Genomic DNA, 19,783 nt, shown 5'->3' on the forward strand with positions numbered 1-19,783 from the left:
GGGAGGACAGCTCTCCTCGCTCTTAAGGCGGTTGGCAGAGCAGCGGCTGGCTGCCGCTGCTCCAGCTTGCTGCCTGGCTGATTGAGAGATTACTCCTAAGCCCTTCCCATTTCCAACCCCTTTCCCCCACCCCCCACCCCTTGCAGGACCACACTGGCTGTCCCCGTGGGACACGGAGTGCAGAGCTTGGAACCAAAGCAGGACAGCTGGACCCGCTCCCTCCTAGCATGAACCCCTCAGACTCTTGCCTCTCATGGGGGAAGGGGCTTCTGGGTCCCCTTAAAACCCCTACCCCACTCCCCCAGGGCTGTTCTGCAGCTGCTGGAGAGAGAGATGCAGAATGAATGAATTTTGGGTTTCTGGAGGAGACCAGGGAAGAAAGGTTGGAAACTAACTCTGCCAGAAACTGCTTGTTTGGAATTTTTAAAATTTCCCTTCATTTCCACCACAAACCTGTCTCTTCCCAGGACATCAAGACATGGGCTCCTCTTGCCTGGAAGAGAAACAGCTGGAAATGGGCTCCCTGAGACAGGCGGGTGAGTTAAACTCCCGGGGAAAAAGTTGGTGTTTGCTGCAGGGGTGGGCATCGGCAGGACACTGAAACACCCTTGGCCGAAGTGCTGTTGCAAGGGACTGCCTTTCCCGTGCTTTGGAAGGAGCTTCATGTGCCAGCTGTCTGGTGGTGGCGGGAGGCAGTGGATTGCCAAGTTGGGGGTGTGCAGGGAGTGCAGAAAGTACAGTTTGGGGGGTTCTAGAAAGAGACCCAGGCTGGGAGATAGAGCCCTGGGTTGGGTTTGGATTCGTTGTGTGACCTTGGATGAGTCACTTCAGCTCTCTGAGTCTTGGCTTTTGCAATCAGAAAATGAAAACACTTGGGAAGGGCTCCCTGGATTTCCGAACACTCTTCTCTCTGCAGGCTGCTCGTCTTCCTCCGGCCATACATTGTAAACGAAGCAAGGCACACAAAATAGCCTGACGTGGTGTGGCGAGCAAGTGTGAAGTGTACAGGCTGTGATTCCACTCTTCGCTGTCTGCCGGAATCCAATTGGCTCTGCAATTGAGAGGAACTTTTCTTTCCATTCAGCAGCTGAGTGTTTCTCTTGGCTGGAGTGCATCTTGGAATGTAAGGTTATAGATGCTCTGGAAACAGCTCTGGCTCCCATGAATAGCATAGGGAATGGTTGCAGGATGCTGAGGATGAGCACTATCATAGAGGTGATTTTTCAAAGGGCATGGGCAAAATCTAAAACCCTACTCTAAACCGGGAGCCCTGGTTTCAGATAGGTCTCAAATAGAAAGGGCATTAGAGGCCCCCTCATTTTGCAAATGACAAGATCTAGGCCCAGAGAGGCAGGGTAACTGGCTCAAGGTCACACAGCAAGGGTGGTGAGACAAGCACCCAGTGAACATGGAGGAGTGCTGTCATGGAGGGTAAAAACGTCCAAATGAGAATGCAAACAAGAGGGACAAGGTGACCATTGTGGAACTTCTCCTGAGAGTCAGGTGCCACGCTAAGCAGGGTCACATTCCTTCTTACTTAACCTTCCCGGGCCTTTGTTTCCTCATCCGTGAAATGGAAACATCACTGTCTATTTCATGGGGTTACTGAGATGAGTTACAAGGTGCCTGGCTTGTCAGAAGCATCTAGAAGTGTTCTTAATACACACTTCATGCATATTACTGCGTGGAACCCTCATTGTGCCCCATGAGGGGGGCACTGCAACCACCCCAGTGGTATAGACGAAGCAAAGGGTATAGGGTGGCTGGGTAATCCACCTGTGGTGGCAGTTCTTAAAGGGTTGGAACCTGGCAGTGACCTTGAGAACCTCTTACACACTGAAGCCCTATTTGTACCAACTGTACCTTGCAAGGTTGGTACAAGTTTTGTCATGGAATGAATGATGCTGAAGTCAGAGAGGTTAAGGCACATGCCCGAGGCCACACAGCCTGAGAGTGGCACAGTTCTGACTTGTCCGGCTCAGGACTGAGCTCCCCAAGTCCCGGCCCACATAATGTCTAATTCCAGGGAGATCTGCTGAGAGATAAGTATGCGCTTCTCCAGGAAGGGAAGGGATGGCATTGTCTCCTTTTGTTCACTGAGAGATGCCAAGTGCATAGTAGGTGCCCAACAAATCTGTGTTAGAGGAAAGATTCAAAGAACGAATAATGCAGATACAGTGGCAGGAAAGCAGGCCCAAGAAAACATCTGGGACATCTAGAACTCTGCCCTAAGGCTGATTCCTCCTGCTTTCTTGCTCTTTTCCCCTTGGGTGCCAGGACGTCGACGGCAATGCCCATAGCCTCCAGAGTCAGGGGCCTGCATGCCAGGCACCACCACTCCGGCTCCTGCAGCCCTCTGAGTCAGCTCTTGCCTGGCTCCGTGGAGCCGCCGTCCATCAAGGGCCATTACTACCGCAGGGCCCGGAAGGTGGGTGCGCTGGACGCCTCCCCAGCGGCAGACCTGAAGAAGGAGATCCTGGTGAACGTCGGGGGCAAGAGGTATGTTCTTCCCTGGAGCACGCTGGACGAGTTTCCCCTGAGCCGCCTGAGCAAGCTCAAGTTCTGCCGGAACCAGGAGGAGATCGCGCAGCTCTGCGACGATTACGATGAGGACAACCAGGAGTTCTTCTTCGACAGGAGCCCCAGCGCTTTCGGAATGATCGTGAGCTTCCTGGCGGCCGGCAAGCTGGCCCTCCTGCGGGAGATGTGTGTGCTGTCCTTCCAGGAGGAGCTGACCTACTGGGGCATCGAGGAAGCCAACCTGGAGAAATGCTGCCTGCGGAAGCTGCTGAAGAAGCTGGAGGAGCTGGCCGAGCTGCGCAGGGAGGAGGCGCTGCAGCGTCAGAGGGAGGCGTGCGGCCCCACCGTGGTCGCCTCGCGCTGGGGGCTCTTCATGAACTGGCTGCGGGAGATGGTGGAAAACCCGCAGTCGGGGCTGCCTGGGAAGGTCTTCGCTTGCCTGTCCATCCTCTTCGTGGCCACCACGGCGGTCAGCCTGTGTGTCAGCACCATGCCCGACCTGAGGGCCGAGGAGGACAAGGTAAGTGGCTTCTGACTGGGTTCATTTCTCCATCGGGCACAGTGCCCAGGGCCCACACGACTTAGGGTTCATGAAAACATTTTAATGTGTTTGAAAACAAGAAGGAAAAAATGAATATTATCCAGCATGGATTACATTTATTTTTAGACCAACACAGTCATGAAAGAGAATTTTTAATGTATTTTGGGCGGGAAGAGGCCCACAAAGGCCAAAGCACCTTGGGACCCACAAAAGTCACGAGGTGGCCCTCTCTCTGATCATGAGCCCTGGGCATTGACAAAGCCACCTCTGTTCTTAGCAGGCCTGGCAGGTCCAGCCTCCCTGCTTCCGGCTCTGTGGTCATTGGCAATTGGTTTCATTTCTCTGAGCCTCAGTTTCCTCCTCCATAAAAGGAGTAGAGTTCTGCACACTGTAGGTGTATTGGGCAATATTCTGTGCCATGCACTAGGCCAGGCCAGGAACCCCTGCCTTCCTGAGCCATCATTCAGCGGGCATCCCAACTCCTTTTCCAGATGAAGGGATTGAGCACAGGACATTTGGCTTTCTCACAGTTACAGCAGACACAGGCCCAGGAGGCAGAGATACTCTGTCCTCTGTTTTCCTGCTTCTTAGTTCACTCCTGAGCTTCTCAGTCATTCTTACTGAATGGGGAAGTGAGAGATATGTTAACTTCTAAGTGACTCTGCCCCAGGAGGCCAGAGCAAAAAAATTTCTTGTCTATTCCTGCGCTCTCTTTCCAGGAGAAAGGAATGCGCTCTCTTTCTCTCTTTCCAGGAGAAAGAGACCCCCGACCGCCCCAGGGAGTCAGATGATCTGAGAAATGAGTTGAGAATCTAAAATTTTGTTGAGAAGGTTATTGGAGAGCTTCAAACTAATTTAAAATGTTGCTCCTGCCCAGCTTTATACTCCTCCGTGGCTCCCCATCACCCTAACTTACAGAGCTTATATTACTGTACTTGGGGGGAGCCCATAAATGAAACACATGCATAAGACAGTGCAGCCCGTACGCGAGCCATAGCCATGGTCAGTCAGCGTAAGTTCCCTTCCCTTAAAGATGCATTCCAGGACAATAAGCTAGGATCAGAGAACGTAGATGGAGAACCAGCCAGGTCCTCACACAGAGCAGGCTCTCAACAATGATTTGTTGTGTAAAATGTATCTCATCCAACTTATAAATGCTTAGTCCTAAAGCAAACTAACCTGAATGTTAGACGTGCAGACAGCTTTTCCTCCCCATAGAGGACTAGAGTCCCAATTGCAGGCATTGCTTACATTCTTCAGCACAATATCATGTGAGTTAGGATCCTGCCCGTCCACAGAAATATTTACATGTGGACACTGCAGGAAAAATACTAGGACCAAAACAATGGCCTTGGCCCCCCTGTCTCAGAGGGTGCCCTTGATCCCAGTAACTGAGGGACGACCCCTGGATTTCTACCAGCCCGCTCCTGTCAGGGATTTCCAGGGAGCCAGGATTTAGGCTGGGCGGAGGAACAAGGACTTTCAAAGCCTACTGCTTTGAGAATTACCCAGGGTACGAACCCAAGCCTGGTTTAATGCTCGAAAGCTCGGGAAACAAATCAGAGGTGGAGAAAGGGCTGCAGAGCCAGGCAGCCCCAGATCTGAGCAGAGCAATCAGCTGTCACTCCTAGTCCTGGGGTCGGAGAATGTCACCTTGTGAAATGGCCTTTCCTCGCACTGCGTGAGAGGCTGGGAGATGCGGCCCTCAGAATAAGTGTCTATTTCTGTTTCAACAACAATAATAATAATGCAGGGAGCCAGGAGGCAGAGGACAGGGCTGTCTTTGTTCTTTCAAGGCCATGTCCTTCCATTTACGTAAGAAGATGATGTTCTCCCCCCACCACAAGTGCCTGGTGTTTCATATTTGCCTCCGGGGACATCAGTCCGGCGATCAGGCAAACGGGCTGCTACGTAGGCCATGCTGGCTGGCTCCTTCGGGCTTTACCCACTCAGCGTGTTTTTGAGGCTCACCCACGGTGTAGCATGTGTCAGCACCTCACGCCTTTTTGTGGCTGAGTAATAGTCCATGGTCCTTTCCCCCATAGTTCCTTATCCATCTGTTCGGTAATGAATGCTGCAACTTCCCACATTCATGGCTCCCCTCTGCCCAAGTCCTCTGCAAAGATCCTCAACTCTGTCACTCATTTCTCATGCCCTTCCACACGGCCTCAGCCTTGCTGGGCAGCTCTGCTGATCAGAGCACTTTCCTTTCCTTTGGGGGAGGCTGAAGGTCACTGCCAGCTGCAGCTGAACACTCATTCCTCCTCTCTTGACCTCTTTCTTCCTCTTCACTAGTGCTGAGATCCCAACAGCTGCAGACAGACAGTATCTCTTCCTGGAAAGGAGCCAGAATCTCTGTTTCACTGGTCCTGGGTTCAAATCCCAGCTCTGGTACTCCCTGGCTCGGCCCTTGCATGAGCCACCCTATTTCTCTGTGCCTGTGTTCTGTCACCTATCAAAGTGGATAATGGCCAACACCTACTCAGAGAGTGGCGGTAGGATTAAGTAACCTGATTTATCGTGTGCCAGCCCAGAGTGCAGCTCGCTGCTTTACCCACCCTTCGGAACTCAGCTCACACCCCTCCCACCTGCTCATCTGCTTTGCTCATCAGCTTCTCTCCCAGCTCACGGAACCCACACGGCAGCGGCAAAGGCAGCAGCCAGTCCACTCAGATGTCTTCTCTGTCTGTTTCCAGTGCCTGTTAACATCCTTCATGCAATCAATAGATCTTCCCTGAGGGCCTACTCTGTGCTGGGGACTCAGTGGTGACAAGTACAGGCACAAACCTGGTCTTTCTACCTGCCTGCAAGTCTTTGCTCATTTCTCTTCCCACTTTAGATTCTACTTTGGTCCCAGAGGGTTGCTTGATGCATGTATCGGGCTGCAGCTGTGCACAGCACCCTGGGCGGTCACGGAACCGCAGTGGGGCTCCGGCTTGGACCGCGGGGGCTCTGCGTCTCACTGCCCCTCATGTCTTGTACTGTGGTCTAGGCATCTTGCTAAGGTGCTGGGCTGGGGAAGAAAGGCACGGAAAGATTTTTAAAGGATCAGGTAGAACTATTGGGGACCCCTTGAACCTGCAGCAGGCTGCCCAGAGGCACAAATGGGGAACATCACAGGGCAGGAAGGAGGGAGGGAGGGAGGCCTGAGCTGCTCAGTGGAGCTCTGGGACCAGCGCTGAGCTGAACTGGAGGTGAGAAGTGGCCGAATCTGGCCACAGTCCCAGAGGGGGAGCTGGCAGACTGCGGCAGGTTCAGCGAGGGCCCATTCTAGAAGTTCCATCTGGGAGGGACTCAGGGCCCAATTCTTGACCTTGGAGCTTTCCCCACACCCTTCTGTCTCTCACAGCGATGCCTGCCAGCTCTGCCTTGGGAATATGGCCAATGGCCTTCTCACGAGGGTGCAGCTCAACTTTTGGGCTGTAGTTTCTACCTCCCGCGTTTGATAAAAAGCCTTGTGCTGGAGCCAGCTCCTCCTCCTCCCCGTGCCTCTCCTGGATCACAAATCAGCTCCATAGAGAACTGTTCGCTCTCTGTGTTTCGTGATATTTCATAATTATCTAGGGAATTCTTCTTAACTTGGTTTTTTGGTTTGGGGGGGTTTCTCCCCAGCTGAGTGTCCCTGTGTTTTGGCCAACAAGAAGTTTTCCCCATTTCCTGGAAGAGGCCCACCTTTCCTGGGTCTGGAGCTCACGCTGTTCCTCTGGCCTAGGCACGCTCTCTGTCCCTGGGCCCGGCCCCTAGTCCCCATCAGCTTGGCTCCACACACCCTCTGAGCCCCTTTTCCCAGCGTTGGAGAGTGGGGGTGGCTGGGAGGAGGGAGTACAGGGGGTGGGGAGAACTGGGGAGGGCAGGGGAGGCTCAAGGCAAGGGGGGAGTCGGGAGAGAGTTCTGGAAGGGCCACATAGGAGGCCAGAGAGGGCAGAGAGGAAGGGAGAAGCCAGGAAGAGGGATGAATCAGCATGGCCAGGCTCAGAAAAGGGTCAGAATAATCAGCCCAGACTTGAGGACAGGGCCAGAGGCACAGATGGGGGAAGTCACAGGCAGGCAGGAGGGAGGGAGGGAGGGAGGGAGGCCTGAGCTGCTGAATGGAGCTCTGGGACCAGCGCTGAGCTGAACTGGAGGTGAGAAGTGGCCGAATCTGGCCATATTCCCAAAGGGGGAGCTGGCAGGCATCACTGGGAGAGACAGAAGGGTGCGGGGAAAGCTCTAAGGTCAAGAATTCTGCCTCGAGTCCCTCCTTGATGGGACTTATAGAACCAGCCCTCACTGTATCTGCAGCAGTCTGTTGGGCAGTCTGTCCAGGTGGACCCTCGGGGACCTTGGCTTTGCCCTCATAAAGTCCTGCCCGCCCTCTGGCCCCAGAGCCCTTCAGAGCTGCTCTGCTCTGGAACTTGGGGACAGAAGTAGGGGCACGGCTGCGGGGCCCCACTCATTGCCTCCTCACCCAGGACTGACTCAGCCACTTCACCCTCACCCCTGGTTTCTCTCTTTTTACAGTATACTTCACATCCTATAATATTCATCCTTTTAAAGTGCACAGATCAGTGGGTTTTAGTTCACAATTATTCAATCATCACCACTATCAATACTTTCAGAACATTTTTGTCACCCCCAAAAAATCCCTGTACACACTACTAGCTACTCCACATCCCCAAACCCCCCAGACACAATCAGCCACGAACATACTTTCTGTCTCCATGGACTTGCCTTTTCTGGCTATTTCATACAGATGGAATCACACAATCAGTATCTGGCCTTTTGTGCCTGGCGCCTTTCACTGAGTGTAAGGGTTTCAAGGTTCATCCACGGGAAGTGTGATCGGTACTCGATCCTTTCTCTTCTTTCAGTGCTTCATGTTTCTTACAACTGGACGATGTCCCACTTTAAGAGTCCACCAAATTTCGTTTGTTCGTTCTCCAGCTGGTGGGCATCTGGGTTGTTTCCACACTTGGGCTGTCATGAAGAATGCTGCTCTGGGTGTCCGCATGTGAGTTTGCTGCGGATGCCTGTTCTCACTTCCTTCAGGGACACACCTAGGAGTGGGGTGTCGGGTCAGAGGGGAAAGGTCTACCTGAGGGACCGCCAACCGGTTCCACAGTGGCTGCACATTTGCAGTCCCCCAGCAATATTAGAGAGCTCTAAGTTCTGCTCATCCTCGCTGACCCTCGTTACTTTGTCCTTAGAATCATAGCTATCCTAGTGGGCGTGGAGTGGTAGCTCACTGTGGGCTTGATTTCTGGCCCAGTTTCTTAAACATTTATTTATTTTTAAAAATGTATTTATTTTTAGAGAGAGGGAAGAGGAGGGAGAAAGAGAGGGAGAGAAACATCAATGTGTGGTTGCCTCTTGAGCGCCCCCTCCTGGGGACTTGGCCTGCAACCCAGGCACGTGCCCTGTTGGGGAATTAAATCGCTGACCTTCTGGTTCGCACGCAGGCTGGCACTCAATCCATTGAGCCATACCAGCCAGGGCCTGACCCGGTTTTGTTTGTTTTGTTCTAAACTCTTCATTATGGAAAATTTCAGGCATTTACAGTAAACACAATAACATAATGCACCCCAGGCACCCACAGCTCAGCTTCCACAACTGTCCACATGTGCTATTCTTGTTCTCTCTCTTTCTCCGTCCCCTCCCTACTCCAGTTGTTTAGTATCATTCATTTTATTTTCATTTACAGTTTTATAAGTAAAATTTATAAGCATTGAAACGCACACTCTATTTAGCTGTTCAGTTTAATAATTGGACAGCCCCATCGACCCAGAAAATTCTCTCAGGTCCCTTCACAGCCCATCCCTACCCACCCAGATGCAGCTACTGTTTGGGTGATGTTGCCCACTCTAGATGAGTTTTTCCAGTTCTTGAACTTGACGTGAATGGGGACGTGCACCTGGGTTGTCTCGCACCACATCTTGTCTGTCCACGTGGTTGCACTGCTCACACCTCCAGCCTCCTCAGGCTGACTCACGTGTGCCTTCGCTGCCTGAGGGAAACAGAGCACACCTCATTCCTGCTGAGACAAGGGCCACCAAGAGAGTGACCAGCCGTGCTGGTTTGCCCAGGACTGAGGGGATTCTGGTGACCTGTGATTTTTCATGTTCAAACCCAGAAAAATCTGGGCAAACCAGGATGTGTTGTTCAACCCACCTGCAAAACACAACTAGAAACGTCCTTGGAGAGAAAAAAGTAACATTTCGTTCCTTTCTGTCTATTTTTCTTCAAATATTGGCTGGTCTGGGAATTCTTTTCTTAGCTAGAGTCCCATAAATCCCCACTGCCCCAAGGCCAGCAGCGAACAGGGCGTTTCTCTGGGGATCAGGGCTGGGAGGTCGGTTTAAGGATGCGGAGTGGAATGGCAGTGCAGGGGGTGAGTCGGCAGAGAGGGCGCGTGCTGCAGTGCAGGGAGGTGGCCAGGCCAGCTGGGGCCAGGCCTCAGGAGGGAGGTGGCTGGTGCATGCCTTGAATATCCAAACACCAGCACCAGAGGCAGTAGGGGGACCCACAGAGCTCTCAGGAGTCACCTTACTAAGCTATTGGGTCACTGGCCTGAAACAGCTATTCCCAGCAACCCTAGGCTCTTAAGCCAGGAGGCAATCTCCCAGAATGCCAACGATGAAAAAGACCTTGTAGGGAGAATCTACCCCGGAATTTGAAAAACTTCCAGATGCCCAAATATCTGCATTTGTAACAAACACCGTGGGAGATTCTGATGCAAGGGGTTCTAATTCAGCTTTCAGAAATACTGTTTCTGTTCCAATGTCTTCATTGGAAACTGGAGCACAGAGAGGGGGAGTTACTGCTACTTGGCCACAGAGCAAATTTGTAGCAGGATTGGTGAATCAGGATCCTAACTCCTGAGCTCTCCGGGATCCTGAAGCAAACCTGGGCAGGTGCAGCAAAGACCTCCCAGTGAGTTGGAGAATTTCCTCAGGTTCCTGTAGAATCTAGTGATGGGAGGAGGATATTGTTACCCTTAAACTGACCAGGCAGGCCATGTCTGTGACCAGTCACTCATCTCAAAAAGACAGCTCTGAAGTGTAATGTGCCTGCAGGTGCCGCAGCCTGTTACCTCCTTTACAGGCAGAGTTTCCATTCATCGCAGCAACTTCTAGGGCAGAGAACCGAAAGCCCGGAGGGGCTAAATAACATGCCTGAGTAGGCGGAAGTATGGGATTTGAATCTGGGTTACAGGCTCCACACCCTCAACAGCACTCCCACCTCCTCCCACCCCTTCCGTAGACCGGATACAGGTCAAGGGGGAGAGCTGTCCAGCCCTGGACAGGCAGACAGAGGGCAGAACAGACCGGCCCATTTCTCTTCCACCAGTGGCCAGACATAAAGGACATTTCAGTTTGGTATTCCTGTGGGCCCAGGCACTGGAAATAATTTCTTTTTCCACTGCAGAGCCTTTTAATACAAAGAAAATTGCAGTTGTCAACATTTTGCTTTTCACTGAGGCAACTGGCTTCGGTCATGCATTTACTCATCCATCATAAATATAAATGTATATAGTCATATATACTCATATATATTCATATATATATTTGTATATTCCGGTTCTCAACTCTGGCTTCACATTAGAATCATCTACGGAGCTTCTGGAAAATTCCACTGCTCAAGCTCAAATCTAGATCAATGAAACAGAATCTCTGTTGTCCCAGCCCAGACACTGGGTTTTTTTCAAAGTCCCCCAGGTGATTCTGCTGTGCAGCCAAGGCTGGGAACCACTGTTCGGGACCAGAGCCTCTCAGGCTTTAGCACGCATAAAAACACTTGGGGGTCTTGTTAAAATGCAGACTCTGATTCCTCAGGGATAGGGTAGGGCCCAAGATTCTGTGTTTCTAACAAGCTCCCTGGCGAGGTGGATGCTCCCGGTTCGAGGACCACACTTTGAAGAGCAGAAGGGCTGGTGGGATCCTGTTAGAAGTCAGAAGCAGGGAGTGTGGATGGCAGGATGACGAATCCACAACAGCCCCCACCAGACACTTGTGGGAACAGTCACAATCCATGTCACAGGGCCTCTCTAGGGATGTTGGGAGCCCTCCCAGCAGCCTCCAGGCCCCCAGAAACACCTGCTTCTCTAGTACTGTACCCCACCCAGAGCCTCACTCAGGGCCTGGCACAGGGCGAATGCTTTAGACGTTCTTAGGTGAGTAATAAACAAGGGATGGCAGGAAAAGGAGTCACGAAATAGAGTGTCGTGGCTGAGAGACCATCTACTGTGTGTGTGAGCTCAGGCAAGTCATTTCACTGCTGGGAACCGTGTCCTGGGTCATAAAGTGAGGCCGCACTGCCCACTCACGGTGTCACTGTGGGGCTTAAGTGACAGCACTAGAGCAGTGCCTGGTCCACAAGAGGGGCTTCTCCCGGAAAAGGTAAAGTCTGGCTGCTATGACAAAGAGTCCCCAAGATGGAATGGCTTTGAACAAAATAGAAACTGATTACTCCATGAAGAGGAGTCAAGGTGAATGGGCAGCTGTCATTCTGAGACTCAGGTTTTTTTTTCCTACCCTGATGCTCCATCCTCCCCTGGGCTGTTGGTTCAATCTGCTGGGTCCAAGTTGGGTTGCAGGGCCCAATGGGTTGTCCCAGCTCGTGGGGAGAAAGCATGTGCAGGAATTTACACCCACATTGTAAGTTCTGGAACCAGAGGTGGCATGCATCATATATGTTTGCATTCCACAGGTGGGGACTTGGGCATTTGGCCACACCTAGCTGCAAGGGAAATTGGAAAGGGGGCCTCTGGCCTAGCTGACCAGGCTCGTGCCCGGCCACAACTTGATAACTATGTAAAAGGGGGCTCTGGTAGCGTGGCTCAGTTGGTTGGAAAGTTGTTTCATGAACTGAAAGGTTGCCGGTTCAATTCCCAGTCAGGGCTCATGCCTAGGTTGCAGATTTAATCCCTGGTTGGGGTGTGTGTGGGAGGTAACCATTTCATGTTTCTCTTTCACACTGATGTTTCTATTTTCTCCCTTCCTCTCTCTCTCAGGAGAGAGGAAGGGAGAGAGGAGAGGAATAAATAAAAAAATAAATAAATAAATAATTTTAAAAGAGGGGATTTTGGTGGACAACTAAGAGTCCACAGCACAGCTCAATTGAGATAGATAATATATAGAAGAAAGAGAGAATATATAGTACACATAGAATACATAGGAGTATATTAATATGTAGAATCTACATGTAGATATCAATATCAGTATTCAATATATCAATATTCCACATATTCCATAGATAGATAGATAGATAGATACCAATATCGATATCAATACATGGGATGGCTTTCTGGCATAGTTACTTCCCCCCATTTCCGGTGCTTTTGCCCATCCGCTCTACCCTGCGTTCCGTTGCTTCTCTAGGGTGAGTGCTCTCAGAAGTGCTACTACATTTTCATCGTGGAGACTGTCTGCGTGGCGTGGTTTTCCCTGGAGTTCTGCCTTCGGTTTGTCCAGGCCCGGAACAAGTGCCAGTTCTTCCAAGGGCCCCTGAACATCATTGACATCCTGGCCATCTTCCCCTATTATGTGTCCCTGGCGGTGTCGGAGGAGCCCCAGGAGGAGGACGACAGACCGGGTGGCAGCTCCTACCTGGAGAAGGTGGGGCTGGTGCTGCGTGTGCTGCGGGCCCTGCGCATCCTCTACGTGATGCGCCTGGCCCGCCACTCGCTGGGGCTGCAGACGCTGGGCCTCACCGTGCGCCGCTGCACGCGAGAGTTTGGCCTGCTTCTCCTTTTCCTTGGTGTGGCCATCACCCTCTTCTCCCCTCTGGTCTACGTGGCTGAGAATGAGTCCGGGCGGGTCCTGGAGTTCACCAGCATCCCAGCCTCCTACTGGTGGGCCATCATCTCCATGACGACGGTGGGCTATGGAGACATGGTCCCACGCAGTGTGCCGGGCCAGGTGGTGGCCCTCAGCAGCATCCTGAGTGGGATCCTCATCATGGCCTTCCCAGCCACATCCATCTTCCACACTTTCTCACACTCCTACTTGGAGCTCAAGAGGGAGCAAGAACAAGTCCAGGCCCGCCTCCGCAGCCTGCAGAAAGCCACCACGACCAGTGAACATGAGCTCCTGAGTGATGTGGACGACCTGATCCTGGAGGGACCCACTTCCCCTATCAAATACATTTGACTCAAAACCCCTTGTGAACCTGCCAGCACTTCAGTCCATCGCCCTCAGCTGACATGGGCTTGAAAACGGCAGGTGTAGACCATGTGTTGGTACATTTCTAGAGCTCGGGGGGCAGCTCCTGAAGCTGAGGGGCCCAAGGCCAACAGTGGGGTGGTTGTGATTCCTGACCCTCCTAGCCACCACAATGCAGACTGCCATTAGCTGTGTCACTTATCTTTTATTGTCTCCCTGCCCATCCCTGAGCACATCCACTTTTGCTGGGTTAGGTCAGTCTCCATTCTCATTTCCTGCCCAGCAGAGTGTTCAACATCCCAAGCTGGAATCCATTCCCCTGCAGAGCTGAGCCTACAGAATTCCGCTCCTATCCAAAGACCCTCTTTCCTGGGCCACCCCGGCACCAGGACCTGGAGGGGCCAGTCACTGCAGACCCCCCTGCTCAGACCTCCCCACCTAGCCCCATCAGGGCTCCAGCAGGAATCAGTATGCTCTCCTGCTCACCACCGCCAGTGGTTTTCCTAACACAGCCGCCTTCCCCCAGCTCTGGAAGCTCTTACTGAGAAGGCAGAACTGGTCTCTTTGTGTTAAATTGCACAGAGACTGGGAGCGTGCCATCCTTCCTGAGTTGCCTGGGACCTGGGTAGAAATGCTACTTGCCAGCCACAGCAAGACCCCCTTGGCCAACTAGATCCTGGTGGGACATTCTCCAACTATCCAGTCCTTGACCTTGACAGAGGCTTCCTCTTGCAGGGCTCTGAATTGTCCCTTGAGAGGGTTGTTCCTGCTGGTGGTTGTGCCAGCACTGTGGGGACCTAGGCTTTCCACCCTCGGCAAAGCCACCACGGACAGACGCAGTGCAGCTTCAGTGCAGAAACAAGGGCAGCCTTAGGATCTGCCCCTTGCCAGCACCCTGGACCGAGCCTTCGATGCCAGAGGATGGACGTCCTCAGCTTATATTTAAATGTATCTATTTATGTATCCATTCACTCAATAACACAATTTGGCCCTTTGCATCCAGTGCAGGGGGCGGATATAGGACCAAGTCGTGTGAGATAAAAGCAGTGCCCGCTGAGGCCAGAGAGGAGAGAACAATGAATTCTGAGCATTCGGCTCCCAGAGGTTCCTCACAGAGACACAGAAGGGCTGAGTAGGGAGGGGTGTCTAGAGGCTGGAAAAGTGGGTTGGGGTGAGAAGTCGTGGGCTGTGGGTGCTGCGCAGAGGATCTGGAAGATTTGGTGAATGGAAAGAGGATGTTGGAGATGCTGGGGAAAGAAGTGATGGGAACGGACTGCAGGGTGGATGATGATGATGGGATGGGGTGTGGGAAGACCGGTTTGGTGCAGAGAATGATTGAGCAGTTTAGGCGAGGCACGAGGGCCCACCTCCTGCCAGTTATTTGTTGTTCATTGTGAAGCCAAGTTCTGGCATCTAGTCTGTGGTTGGTTCCCCAGCAAAGCACACCTGGGAGAGGTCTCAGGGGCACGTGCCCTGAGGGACTCGGCCACTTCTCACTCCAGCTCTGCCTCCTGCTGGGACTGGCTTCCAGCCCAGCCCCTTCGTTTCCCTTTGTGTCACAAACCAGGCATCTTAACAAACTGTGCGGGGTCTGAAAGAAAAATAGGCAAGCCTATCAGTAACATTACGAGGTTCTATAGTTTCTTAGTACATGCCCAGTAGAAATTCTTTATAAAATTAGAAGTGGAAAATTGGAATCAATTACCCACATGTGGAGTTTAATTAAATGGTCTATTTTTAATCCCCAGTAATGTTCTGGGGGACTAGTCTAGCCTCTGAGCAGACTTTACTTCATGACGATTGGATGGTGTAGGGGAGACAGGAGAGTTGCTAGGCAGTGTCTTTATCCCTATTGGCTGGAAGGAGTCTTGTGACTCCCAGAGGGTTTGTTTTATCTGAGGCCAATGGGTGTGACTGTAGCCAAAGGGAGAAAATTTCCAGCTATAAAAAAACAGCAAATAGCCTTTACTTCAAGCCACTTTCATGTTGTGTTGTAGATACATCTCCAAGAAGTAACTTTAAAATATTGTTTCAACATCATTCTAGCCAGACAGAGTTGAGCCCCCAAAAATGACTCGGGGGTGGATGGTTAATTCTTCAATGCAATGCAAATGGGACTCTACCCACTGGCTCTATTTTGATGGCTTTTAGGACTTGATAAACTGGTAACTGGAAGGCCCTTCAGAAGACAGTCTAAGCTGAGACTTTCCATGAGAGGGTCTGGGAACCTCTGGAGATTATGCATTTCCAAGTGCACAGCTTCAAAAAGGGGTCCAATGATTTCATCAGATCCCCAGAGGAATCCGTGACCCCGCAAAAAGGATGAAAAGTTCTTGAGTAAGTCACCTCCTGCATTTTAAGATGGGGAGACCAAGACTCAGAGAGGGAAAGCCGCCTGCCTGAGGCCACGTAGCCAGTTCGTTCAGTTAGATCCAAGTGTCCAGGTTCCCAGCAGTGCACCCTTCACAGTGCGTATGAGACACTGCAGCTCTTAGGCTCGTCTGAAACGGTGCCCGAGCCCTCAGAGAAAACCCTTGGGACAAGGTGATAGCGACCCTCTGCCATGCTATCCTGCGCCAAGTGAACAGGGGTGTCCGGGATATTTCGGGCGCCCACGCTCACCCTCCTTCACCGTGTAACAGTGGGCCTGGAGCTTGGCATCACCGCGCCTTCCCCTTCCCCGTGATCCCATGGAAACGGTAGATGCGATGGTGGTTAAAGTCTCTCTCAGCATGGACAGCTGATGATTCTGGGAAGTGGAGTTCATTGCAATGATTCGTACCGTGGAGGGGCAGGTAAGAAACAAGGAGAGAGGAGAGAAAAACAGACCTTGGCCCCTGACTCTCCATAGAATCGCTCCCTTAGCAAATGTCAGCAAGTAGTTCAAGTTTGAATAGGAGTCCACTGAGACCGCCGTCCACCAGCTGCCTGTCATGTTCCTACCCACCCCACCTGGGTCCTTACCCCACCTGACCCCGTGCCTGCCAGCACCTGGCTATTCACGCCCAGCTGCCTGCCCCTCTCCAGCAGCATTACACTCCCTGCCTCCCCTTCCTCGAGCTGAAATGCTAGTAGTGGGCATCACTTATTGAATGATATTTAGGCAAGTGATTGGTTAACATCTCATTTGGAAAAACGTGCTAAACTAACCCCCCAAAAAGTGTTGCAAGGACAAAAATAGTATCTAGAACACTTGAATACACCTCTTTTTTAAACACATTGCCCCATTTGTTTTATTTGCTATCTCTATTTTTAAAAAGATTTTATTTATTTATTTTTAGAGAGAGGAAGGGAGGGAGAAAGAGGGAGAGAAACATCCATATGCAAGAGATACATCAACAGGTTGCCCCGCACATACCCCTAACTAGGAACCTGGCCTGCAACCCAGGCATGTGCCCTGACTGGGAATCGAACCAGCAACCCCCTGGTTTGCAGGCCGGCGCTCAGTCTACTGAGCCACACCAGCCAGGGCTCTATTTTTTTTATCATATACACATAGTATGTGTTTCTGGGCCATGTGAGAGGAAGTTGATACTACTGTGCCCTTTGCTGTCGGAACTTGAGAACGAGGTAACTGAAGACCCACCAGAAGAGCATCACTCCAAGGGTCTGTGACCTCTGGACATACCATACAGCAAAGAATGTGTGCGTTGTGTTGCTTCAAAGTGCGGGGTGTCCAGGATATCACCAGGTTCTCCAAAGAACCCGTGATTCTCCCTCAAAATCCAAGGATAGGAAGCTGTAAGGTAAACCAGCCCCTTCACTGTAAGGCAGAGAGCCCAGGAAAACCAGAAATACTTCAGTGTGTAGGCCCCAGAGTGAGGAGATTCTCCTGTAACACTGCACACAGTTATCTGCATCAGCATATTTAACTTGGATGCAATATTTTAATTTAATCTACTGTCTGTTCCAATTTTGTCAGCTGATGGAATAATATCCTTTCTAGCCTCTCCCCTCCAGGACAGGGTCCAGCCTAGGACCGAATGTTGCATTTGCTTGTCTTGTCTCTTTAGTCTCCTGGGATCTGATCCTTCCCCCAGCCTTTCCTTGACGTAGATACCATTGAAATTTTGGATAACTCTCATCCCTTTTTAGTAGAACTGTCTCATCTTGTGTGTGTTCCACATCTTCTATTGCTTAGACGGAGGCCGTGCATTCCCGGACAGATGCTGCACTCGTGAGGTTGCATCCCTCTCTGGGCATCACATCCAGGACACCATGCTCTCTCCGGTGACAGGGGCCTTTTATTTAGGAGGGGACCCCAGGAAACACTGGTAGGGGAGTGGACAGTGAGAAAGGAAGTGCTGGCTGAGCCCAAAGGTATTCGAAGAAGAAACAAAATTAACTTCTACTCCTAGGCAGGCCAGATAGAGCATGATGGAAGGCTGGGGGTGCCACCTCGGGCCACCTCTGTGAGGAGAGAGCATCTGCTTCCAAGAGGAACTAGTCCCTGAGACTCAGAGCAGCTGATCTCTTTCCACCTGCCACCAGGGGGGACCCTCTGCTGCCCTTTCCTTACCCCACCAGCTTAGGAAGCCCTGCCTCATAGCTTCTTAGAGCTAAAAGTAACTCTAGGGTCACCAGACCCAACCCACCCATTTTACAGAGTGGACACAGAGGCCCTGGGAGGGGACTTAATGTGGCAAGTCACACAGCCAGAGGTGGCAAAGCCGAGACTGTTGATCCAGTGCCCTCAGCCCTGCCCCTGCCCCTTGCCCAGCACCTGCCTCCCCCAGCATTTCACATCTACCCAAGGGGCACCTCCAGGGACACAGTGTCGGTTAAAAACAGAATGAAAGTAAGGGACGCCGCTGGCTGTCTCCAAGGGCCCAGTGGATCATTCGCTGTCGAAGCAACCGTGGCTGGGGCCGTGCGGAGCCCAGCCCTGCCTCTGCGCAGCCTGCTGTAGATGACACACGGAGGAGAACGTGTGACCGTGTAACTCACCTTTGCTGTGAGGGGGAGGGAGCCGGGGAAAAGGGAACAAATGTGGGCGCCCTGAGCTAAAATTAGCCAGCCTTGCTGTTCCATAGGCTTCCACTCTGCTCAGCCAATGACTCAGCAGTTTCACCCGGAAACCCCACCCCAACTCTGAGAGAAACATTAAACAATATTAAGAAGAGATGTTGTGGCTTCTCTGGTTCATCAGGGCAGGTCTAATCTCAAAGCCTGCTGGGGCTGACCTTGGGATGTGGGAGGAGGCGAAAGGGTCCCCCAGGCGAGGGGTGGCAAGGGTGAGGGTCACATCCCCTGGGGCCACTGCCAAGTCAGAAGTCAGGAGGGGCAGTTGTTGGGCTCTGGGGCAGCATTTCTCCATGCCTGCCATGTGCCCAACGTTGTTCTAGCTCAATGGAGACAGTAGTCACCAAGACAGATGCTCATGTGGGCCTGGGAGGGTGGGAAGAGGGGAGGTAGGAAGGCACACCACAAATAAGTCAAGAAGGAAATATACAGGATGAGCAGATCTTGTGATAAGTCCTAGGAAGGAAGAGGAGTAACTATACGTGGGGGCACAGGGGTGCCGAATTTGAATAGGTTTCTGAGGTTGCAATGGGTTTGTCAACATTTGGTTGCTCTTCCAGTCTCCTTGCTGGTAGGGGGAGGCAGGGCCGAAGTTCTGGTCATTGGAGTGCAGCTGAAGGGACTGGAGCCACTGCAGGACCAGTCGCAAACACCCCCTGCCTGATCCTCTGCAGTGCCCGTCCCCTGCCCTGCAAGTTGCATATGGGTGCAAGGAATACACAAAGTCCTAAGGCAGAGTTTAGTCAACTACTTCTGGCCCCATGCCTGTTATTGTAAGTAAAGTTTTATTGAAACACCGCCAGGCCCACTCATTCAGATATTGTCTAGGGAGCTTTGGGGCTGCAGCAGTAGAGCTGAGCTGTGCCCCAGAGACTGCTATGGCCTTCACGACGCCCTAAGAGCAATGGAGCCACAAGATGAAAGCAGCTGTGTCCTGAACTCTGCATGCTGGTCACCCACATCAGTGGATTCAATGAGCAAGAGAAAAACATCTCTGTGCAAGTCACTGAAATTGGGGGGTTGTGTACCATAGCAGTTGGTTCACCCTTCCACCCTGCACCCCACAAAGTGCTCATTTCCTGTAGAAGCTTCCAAAGATGTCCTTGGGCCAGACATTCCCTGGCCACTAGCCCCGGTGGCGTGAGGAGCCTGGCTCTCCATCTTCCTTGGCTGGCTCTGGGGATCTGCCACTCTGGAAACAAGAATCTGCACCCAAAGTGCAAAAGCAAATCCCTGTGGAGAAAATGTGCACCAAACCCATTACCACCTCGCCCAGAGCAGGGCCAACGTCCACACAGGAGTTCTTCTCAGCAGATACCTACTCTAGCCAATGAAATAGTCCCTTCTCATGATGATCCTGCACAGTTGTTTAGTCCTATAAGCCTGTGTGCAAGTCGCCAGCCTCCGCTCCCAGCCCATTCCGGCCTTCAGGGCAGGGCCTGGCGCACAGCAGGAGGGGAGCAAAAGCCAGCACCCCTCCCTTCCCAGGAAGGTTCCCTTCCCCTCATTTTGCCAAGCGCCCCATGAGTGCCAGCCGCCCTGTCAGCCCCAGTATGGTCCA

At 52.0% G+C, this 19,783-nt stretch overlaps 1 protein-coding gene across 3 annotated transcripts; it reads left to right on the forward strand.

The window, feature by feature from the left end:
- The first annotated feature begins 211 nt into the window (after nt 1-211).
- On the forward strand, nt 212-16,397 carry KCNG4 (potassium voltage-gated channel modifier subfamily G member 4). 3 transcript variants are annotated; one of them, XM_045818403.1, is made up of 4 exons: nt 212-536; nt 917-1,123; nt 2,278-3,040; nt 12,418-16,397. In XM_045818403.1, coding segments are annotated over exons 2-4 (1,536 nt in total). In that variant the 5' UTR covers nt 212-536; nt 917-1,121; the 3' UTR covers nt 13,189-16,397. The 3 variants fall into 3 exon arrangements, with proteins under 3 accessions (XP_045674359.1, XP_045674361.1, XP_045674360.1); XM_045818405.1 differs by lacking the exon at nt 917-1,123 and having other exon boundaries at nt 379-536; XM_045818404.1 differs by lacking the exons at nt 212-536; nt 917-1,123 and adding an exon at nt 1,124-1,215.
- The last annotated feature ends 3,386 nt before the right edge of the window (nt 16,398-19,783 follow it).

Source organism: Phyllostomus hastatus, unplaced genomic scaffold, assembly GCF_019186645.2.
Source record: "Phyllostomus hastatus isolate PE091 unplaced genomic scaffold, TTU_PhHast_1.1 phas_scaffold_345, whole genome shotgun sequence".
Lineage (NCBI taxonomy): Eukaryota > Metazoa > Chordata > Mammalia > Chiroptera > Phyllostomidae > Phyllostomus > Phyllostomus hastatus.

What these genes read in the sequence shown, in the direction of transcription:
- KCNG4 (XM_045818403.1), top strand. An exon ending in TGAGGGCCGAGGAGGACAAG is followed by an intron (nt 3,041 to 12,417) that starts GTAAGTGGCTTC and finishes TTGCTTCTCTAG; the next exon opens with GGTGAGTGCTCTCAGAAGTG.